We start from the raw sequence: 8,808 nt of genomic DNA, 5'->3' as shown, positions 1-8,808 counted from the left end.
AAAATAAGCGTCCCGCGTTCTCCATGCAAAACAAATTGCAAGAAAGTAGTTTGTTTGCATGACTAGGAAGAAAGATAGGCTAGTGCTAAAAGGATGCAAAAAATACAAATCACTAATACGAGAAGTTTTTATGAAGATTCTACCGATTGTACGCAGGCACATAAGGTCATAATCAACAATGAGCTTTACATACATTTAGTTTGTGGGTTAAATGGCGAGCTTTCGGCCATTTTGACCATCATCATCAGGGTCTAAGTGAACGCTATATAAAAAATTAAACCATTATTAATTTGCCATGGATTTTCAGTTACAAAAACGCGCGCACCACAACATCCAGCAGTTCGAAAATGGGCTCATACAGGACCAAACCTCGGTAGCATTAAACATACAAGAAAAGTATCATATATTGAGCAGTATATTCATTGAATAGACTTAAAATGACTTTCAGGGCTAGGTTGCTAACGAACGTTCTGTTCCTTTTCCCTGCCACACCTTTGTTTTATTTTCTTGTTAACTGTTATTCAGTATTTATTAATCACAGTAAACTAAACTGAAATAATTTGTTGAGACCATATAATTTTTTGGAAATAATTATTTAGATTGTTTCCATTAGCGGAATTCAACCAAAATGTTTGACGCCAGCAGCTTTGGCTTGCATGTCTTGTCCATTGTTTTGTAAACAATTGTAGATACTGTGCAGTTACTATATGTTGTAAGAAACCACCTAAAGCAGTGACAAATGTAGTAAGACCCTTTATGTAATTAGATCACTACTTGTTATTTCAAACACTGATACTATCGAGAATCAATTACGCTCTTTCAGTTTATGGTGTATTTTTGCCTGAACTTAATAGTGTTCAGTATTTTCTCGATAGATGTTATAAACGTCGGTATATTTCACAGCATCAGGATATCAGAAGCATGTTAGAAAATGTAGATAAGAAAATTGCAGCCAAGGTTAAGAAAGCTGACAACAATCCTTTAAACATATTAATGCCTATTGCCAAAATTAGTTCACATAATTTAAGAAGGTCTAGTACTACAATGCCTGCGGTTAACACTGAACGTTTTAAGAAGAGATTTTAGAAGAGATTTTAAAATTTATAAATATTAGTCATTTTAGTCTTTTTCGTTTTAGTTTCTTAGCGCACCACTTTATTGTATTTTATCAATGTGAATAAATACCTATTATTATTATTATTACAAAATATCGAGTCTGAATTTAAAAGAAAAATTGTCTGCCAAGGACATGACTGAAACTGCCTGGCTTGCGGTTAGGAATTCTTTCAGTAAAAGGGTAGTCAGTATTAGTAGTGAATAAAGATGTTATTCATTCTTATAGCTAAATGACTATTCTATCCATCTTTTTACAGTGGCCTATTTCAAAAATCATGTATTGAACTCATTAAATGAAAAAGATGAGGCGGTGTTCTTTGATCTTACAGATGAAGATCGACACACCCACGTATATAGGAATACCATGCAAGAACGTGATGATTCAAAGATTACGCGCACCAAATATCTGCGAACAAATGGAAACAAGTACTATCTATTTATCACCGAGATAATATACCATCCCATCGTCAAACAAACTTATCTTCCACCAGCTTAATTCTTCGCATTTTCCCACATACTTAATCCGTTAGAGATTAGTTTACTCATAATTGTTTATGATGCACAAGGTGACAAGCGTTTTTAAAATAGCTCCTTCCTCGGTAGATGCATAAAGAGGGCGCGGTTTAATCCTACTAAACGGTGTTATAATTGCTTCCACAGACGCGCGCAGTAGTTTTCTGATGAATTTACAAATAAATTAATGTTTTATTATTAGTATAGATTAGTAGAGAACAAACAAGTTGGTTAGAGTAAAAAACTAATTGGTTAATAATTAGTGTTTAAGTCATTATGCTAAAAAGAGGGTCTCCAAACTCCTAAGGGAAAGTACAGATGGAACTATTGTTCTAGCAACGCCGTTTTAATGGTTTAAATATGACAATTTAGAACCGCCGCCTTGTTGCGTTCTTTTCTCTTACAAAGTCGACCTTTCAGTCGCTTCATATTCAGGTACAGCCACTAATTATATAATCCAATCAAGGTTGTAAAGTCTAGAAAATTTTGATATACCGACATCCCGTTTTATGACCTTAGTGATAGATTTCATGTGCGCACATTTGAACCAAATTTACTAAAACTTTTTATGGAAAATTTTTAAAAAATGAGCTCAACAAGAAGAGGAAGTCAGGGTTTTCAAAGAAGCATCAGATTATCCCTTGACGAACATAGTGGTCTTTTCTCTCCTACTATTTTCGCCAATTTATGTCATTCGTACAAAGCAATACTAAAATGAACGAAACACGCAATAGACCTTTCCTGAATTCGCTTGAATGACCATGAAACAATGGTTTGAAGTCGAGACTAAACTTATTCGAGATTATTTTATTCATCAAGTCCAGCCTCGACTTTATCAGTCAAGCGAATTCGGGAAAGGTCTATTCTCTACTTTCACCTTAAAAACCAATCACGCCCTATTTCTATTGTTTGATGTCGAATTGGAATTTCGATGGAAAACCTGTCCCGTGTTTTGAATTCAGCATTGATACTAACAGGGGAGAGCGGGGATGAATTCAAAACCCGGGACAGGTTTTCCATCGAAATTCAAACCATCCATCAAACATTAAAAATAGGGCTTGATTGTTTTTTTAAACCAGTTAAAACGCACGTGCTCGGATTTGCATTGAAATTCAAGACCGAGCTCCTGCGGCCCTCGGTTTTGAATTTCAATGCAAACCCTCGCCCTAGCGTTTGAACCTTTATATAAACCATAATGCTTTGCTTTTTGAGGGGTAGCCTGTCAAATAGCTGTCCAAACATTAAGCGTTAATCAGACGCTTCTCATATCTGGTTTTGTCAGTTCTTTCCGAGTTAAATATCCACGTTTGGAACATCAATAGGTTTAGTGTTAGGGAAAATGCATCGATTTACAGAGATGTTTTCCTATTTACTTTAAAATCTCTTTCTATTTCTTGTTCTTAAAACCTGTTTCTCAAGGGGAGCAACTAGTTTCTCTTTGCTGACTAAGAATATCCGACGCACGCGCAGGCTCTGGAACTAGTTTCTCTTCAGTCGCTGACTAAAAATAACTGATGGATTGATGTGAAACTTGTTGAGAAACTCCGTAGGTAGCCCACTCCATAGGCAGACTTCTTTCTTGTGCTATTTGAAATTTCATGTGATTTAGATAATTTTCGCTCAATTGCGCACCTTTGCAATGACATGGGATGCATTGGTATGCGTCAGAACATTTGTGTAAGATAAGATAGTTGATGTTAAATCTTCACGCCGCAAGACGACTTTCGCATTTTATACAGCAAAGACATGTCGCACCGAAAACATTGCACCCTCTGTCCTTTGCGCATGCGAGCTTTTACAAGGAGGGAAAGCCGCAACCTGTTCCCATGCCTCACTTGGTCAGGATGCCAAGACGGATGAATGTCTTTTCTTCACTGGTCTTTGATGTTATAATGCAATACAAGAGGTGGTTTCTAAAACATGAAAAAATTGAAAAATCTACTCGCAAACGAACGAAACAGTGTAATGATTGCAATAACTGTTCAGGTTAACTGCCGATAATAAACCGTCATTTTGTCTGCATTATACGCATACAAAGACTAGGTCCAACAAAATGTCATAAGGTTATTAAGAATAAACTGGGATTGTGCTAGGGGTTTTCAAACTGGATGCTGACACCAAATACGGGTCCCAGTTGCATTTGTGTTGGTGGAACTATATTTTTTGGAAGCCCTAGTCAACAAGTAAAGAAGTAAGTCCAGCTTGGAAACATCAAAATTGTTTATATGCATTTTTTCGGTCCTACTTAGCGTAAAAATGCACGATTTCTGCCTTAACGAGATTCCTGTGCCAAGGAATACTGGACTAGCTCAAGGGTGTATCGAAACCATTCGTTGCATGGCACATTTGGTTAGTTTCTATTAGATAAGATTTAGAATCCTTAAAACAGAGTACCTTGGAAGAGAGGGAGAGGGAGAAGGAGAGGGAGAGGGAGAGGGAGAGGGAGAGGGAGAGGGAGAGGAGAGAGAGAGAGAGAGAGAGAGGGAGAGGTAGAGGGAGAGGGAGAGGGAGAGGGAGAGGGAGAGGGAGAGGGAGAGGGAGAGGGAGAGGGAGAGGGAGAGGGAGAGGGAGAGGGAGAGGGAGAGGGAGAGGGAGAGGGAGAGGGAGAGGGAGAGGGAGAGGGAGAGGGAGAGGGAGAGGGAGAGGGAGAGGGAGAGGGAGAGGGAGAGGGAGAGGGAGAGGGAGAGGGAGAGGGAGAGGGAGAGGGACTGTAGTTGTAATGTGGAGTAAGGTGTAATACGTACAGTACACACCCATAACAGTCAAGATTGCTTTGAAATTAACTCACCTTGTCAAGCCACTCAGTGATCCATATGAATTTCATTGTTCGACAAGGATGAATAATGTGATCATTGCAGTATATCTCAATCTAAAAAGTAGGTTAAAACACTATTACAAATTCAAAAAAGCTGAAGTAAGATGTTTATGTAGGGTGTCTCATAAAACATTTCACTAAAACCAGGGGGAGGCATTATGACATTGCTACAAAAAATTCCTTTAGACCCTTTCCTCAAATGATACATAAGAAATAGAAATAAAAATTTCTGGCAGAGGCTGTAGACTACTGAAATTCACCCTTGCATCCCTTGTAATCCTCCCTCGAGTCCAAAATACAACAATCTTCAGAGCAAGACATTATTAACTAACCTGATTAGGATTAGACACATGTAGCTTGACCTTGAGGTACCTTTGTAAATGGAGGACCATTGTTCTTACTGAACATCTTAGGTATTTTTTCCTTATCACCTTAATTTTAAAAAATGGACCCCAAAATTAACAAAATTGCATATCTTTTACAGTGGCAAAATATATATACATAATACATATTTCATTCACACTCTTTAGGTCAATTATGACTTATTGTCAGACCTTAGAAGGTTATGTTCTTGTAGATGATATCATGCAGCAAAAGAATTAAGATTGACTGTAAAACTGTAGAATGTAACACTCAAAGATTTCGACTGACTATAATTTTGTTCTTTCTGTGACCACCCACCCCTTGGAAATTCCAAATTCGTTTGTGTGTGTGTGTGTGGGAGAAGGGGGATATATGATTTCTGGGACTATGCCTTATAATTTGTCTTTTTTTTAATCTGAAACACGTTGCACTATTGCTATTTCTAGTCACCTTGGTAACTGATTGCTGTGGTGATGATGACTGACAATTTTCTTCTTCATTTTCACTTTCTTCCATATTTTCTTCATCTACATATCTGAAACGAAATGCTAAGTTGTTTTACTTTTACTGTCTGATATATATCCATCAAAATATGCTAGAAATCTAAAGAAACTAAAAACAAATTTTTGGGGCTCCTTGTTTCAGAGGATTGTTTTCCAAAAACTGAATTCTGCTTTCAGAATATGTTTTTGCAGCCATACAGCATATTTCAAGGGTCTTCTTTAATGTTATATATATTTACTTGTCATTTAAAAAAATTTACTTGAAGCATTCATCTATCCGCTTCAAGCCAGCCTTCTTAAAATTGTTGAGATAAAAAAATAATTACAATTACAATCAGTTGACAAATCAAATTAACCTACCCAAGCCTTTCTAAACAAAGAGATACCAGATTGTCATCTCTATAGCTATTCCTATGTCCTGAAAAGTCCTTTTTTACAATGTCTTCACATCCTTTTGCTTTTTCTTCTTCTGGAACTAAAGAAATATGGTTGAGGACTTGTTATTATTCAAGAAAGAAGATAAGCTGGGTGGAATCAGGGTTGTCAATAAAATTTTTGGTAGGCGGTTATGAAATTGAAATAGGCGGTAAACCAGAAATCACTGGAGCATGTAATCGAGGCATACTTGTCACCAGTCTCACTTTTCTCACAAAAATTCAAGATGGTGGAAAACGATCATTGTAGTTTTGATTGTGTGGCAGTTTTCATAGCACAGCAACAAAGATTGGGTTAAAATTTATTTTATTCACACATTTTGCTAGTTTAAAGAACTTTAATCAAGATTTACAATTACATTGGGAAGTGGCTGAGTAGGCGGCTGAGTTAGTGAGAGAATTGGGAATTGGCTGAGTAGGCGGCCGAATTAGCAAGAGTAGATGGCGGAATCTGCCAGTTGCCAGCTTCTATTGACAACCCTGGTTGCATGTGATACAACAGTGCTGTCTCTCATCACTGTGTAGTTCAAGCCAGGTGTCAGGAGTTTAAATCTCAACTAAAGATCAGATGTATGTAGTCTCCTATGCAGCCCCTATTAGTGTAGTCATGCAACCCCATCCCATCCCCCCCCCCCCCCCTTCCCCAAATTAATGACATTTCACTTAGGTTTTGTGGAGGGAGGAAAATTGGAGAACATAGAGAAAAACCTTGGAATCAAGGAGGAGATCATGAGAAATAATGGCACTTCCCCCTATTTGCACCAGCCCTCACCCCTTCCTCCTCTAATTAATGAAACATCCCTTTTGTGGTTTTGTGGAGAGAGGAAAATTGTAGAACCCAGAGAAAAACCTTGCAATAAAGGTAGAGACTTGACAAACTTTACTGACATGCGATGCTGAGCATGGAATTTACCCCTTGACCCCATAGGTGAAAGGCAAGTGCACTACAGCTATGCAATGCCAGCTTTTCCCTACAATTTTATTCAATTTGCTTCCAAGCATTCATTTTTCCTTTTTCACATGTATGCACATTAATGACTCCTATTATCTTTATATCAAATTAATAGATCTAGTTTAATCATACCTGAAGCAATATGAGTTTTAATATCTGGAAGACCTCTAGATTCATAAAATTCTTGTCTCCTTCTCATTTCATCTGAAATTTAAAAAAATGTTTCCAAGTTATTTATAACCATATATGTGGAATGATGTAGTTCAAGGGAACATGGTAGCTAGAGAGATATGTATTGATGGAGTAGATAACTATGCTGACTGGATGGGTGTGACCATGAAGGGCTGGGGGATAGTTTTTGTATGCATCCCAAAATGTCAGACCATTCGATGTGCCTGGACTAGTATTATATATAACTCTATTTTACCAGAAGGGCTTGCAAGTTACATCACTATTTTTGGGGCTCATGTTACATCATAGCCGTCATTTTGGTTCACGATAAGAAAGGATTAGCTTCTCTTGTTAGATCAACCAACATGGCATTTTGAGTCACATGGCTCCACCCCAAGAATAAATGTAACTTGCAAGAGAACATAGCAGTGTTTAATAGGACTTACCTTTGAATAGATTAGGGACAACTTTGAGTACAATATCGTGCATTGTTCTGTCAAGCCTATGAAAATAGCATCAGGTAAATAAAGCTTATAAATGAGTGACCTTTTTTCTACACACCAGACAACACTGTGATATGACAGTACCCACAACAATCCCAGAATGCTCCAACAACTTACTGCAGGTTAACTAGAGGTTGTGTTTCATGGATCTTGAGATTGCATGTTGGACAACACTTGCTACTTTGAAGGTATTTCACGATACAGCTCTTGCAGACTGGAAAAGAAACAAATAACACTATGAATACTAAAAAACCTGCTTTTGTAAGGTTATGTAGCAGGGTATAAGCAGCTATTTCAAAAAAGGTTGATAAGAAGAATGGCAAATGGTGATAGGTTATTGCCAATTAGACGCCCGAAAGGAATTTTGGTACCACTACACTGAGAAATGAATTGAATACCAACAGCGTCAACTGGCGGTCAAAGGTCTTCACCAAATGGCACATTGTTTCTAAAGTATTTAATAAATGATAATAAACAAATTCTTTTTACCCCACGGTTTCTTTCGGTCATGCAATTCAATCAACAATCACCGATAACCATTCACCTCTCCGACCTTTTTTGGAATAACTGTATATAAAAGCTTTGGGATATTAATCATATATATGCTTTCTGCTTTCTGCATGTTCAGTGCTCGCATATTTAGTACTAAAGGGCTGAGTGGCCGTAATACACTTATACCCAAGCCTCATTCACCTATAGATTCGATACTTGGAACTGAGAGTGGTCACGGCCGGGGTTTTGTGGCGTTCTCATTGATTCTTTTACGTTCCCATCTTATTGGAAACGGGACCTCCATTTAACATTAGTGGTCCTAGCCACGAAGGATTCACAATCCCCAATGTAAAGAGCCCGGAGTTTTGGCACTTAATCTTGGCATGAACCAGGGATCGAACCCGCCCGACCTTCCACACCAAAGCCGGGAGAACTATTAACACTGCGCCACAGGCTGAATATTAGGTCTAATACATATGGTCTATATAGTATTGCAAGTATCATGAAGTATAATCAGTTCATATACTAACAGGTATGAAGACATTCTGTTATAGTTGTAGCATCTACGAAGTATCCAGCACACAAACTACAGACGAGATGAGGGTTCAAGTCCCGAAGTTTTATGACAACCTTGAGGAAATAACAGAAACCAAGATAATTAGCTAAACCCATAAGGAAAAGTTCGTAGAAAGAGAATAATGAACGATTTATATATTGGGCAATAATATTTATGCTTTACCTCGTGGGAATCCATTAAAATGACCTTGTTTTTCCGCTTTACGAAGAACACCTAGCATTGACACATCCCGTCTTCACACGATGGAACGATGGAACGACGACGTAACGTTAACAGCGCTGAAATGGTGGTATTCCTGTGGTTTGGGATACCTGTGGTAAGACGGGTCAGATCGAGTTGCGCGAGAAAATACCCTTTTCCTTCTGTCCC

The 8,808-nt window shown here is 37.9% G+C and overlaps 1 protein-coding gene across 1 annotated transcript; it reads right to left on the bottom strand.

Moving 5' to 3' along the window:
• Positions 1 to 438: 438 nt before the first annotated feature.
• On the bottom strand, positions 439 to 8,691 carry LOC116298314 (polycomb group RING finger protein 1). The gene is made up of 10 exons (XM_031706716.2): positions 8,602 to 8,691; positions 8,393 to 8,492; positions 7,488 to 7,584; positions 7,314 to 7,369; positions 6,829 to 6,900; positions 5,671 to 5,785; positions 5,258 to 5,342; positions 4,777 to 4,875; positions 4,418 to 4,498; positions 439 to 3,542 (listed from the first exon to the last, which is right to left on the bottom strand). The coding sequence occupies exons 1-10, from the start codon at positions 8,614 to 8,616 to the stop codon at positions 3,501 to 3,503; spliced, it is 762 nt and encodes a 253-aa protein (XP_031562576.1). The 5' UTR covers positions 8,617 to 8,691; the 3' UTR covers positions 439 to 3,500.
• Between the last annotated feature and the right edge of the window lie 117 nt (positions 8,692 to 8,808).

The sequence above is a fragment of the Actinia tenebrosa genome, unplaced genomic scaffold, assembly GCF_029948245.1.
Source record: "Actinia tenebrosa isolate PJP-AT-01 unplaced genomic scaffold, QUT_ActTen_1.0 PGA_scaffold4__44_contigs__length_22323623, whole genome shotgun sequence".
Taxonomy (NCBI): Eukaryota; Metazoa; Cnidaria; class Anthozoa; order Actiniaria; family Actiniidae; genus Actinia; species Actinia tenebrosa.
This window is presented reverse-complemented; position numbering and strand designations above follow the sequence as displayed.

Excerpts from the sequence above, each read along its gene's own strand:
- LOC116298314 (XM_031706716.2), bottom strand. Across the intron at positions 7,370-7,487 it reads CAACCTCTAGTTAACCTGCA|GCTTGACAGAACAATGCACG; the intron begins GTAAGTTGTTGG and ends CTATTTTCATAG. Across the intron at positions 4,499-4,776 it reads ATGTGTCTAATCCTAATCAG|ATTGAGATATACTGCAATGA; the intron begins GTTAGTTAATAA and ends CCTACTTTTTAG.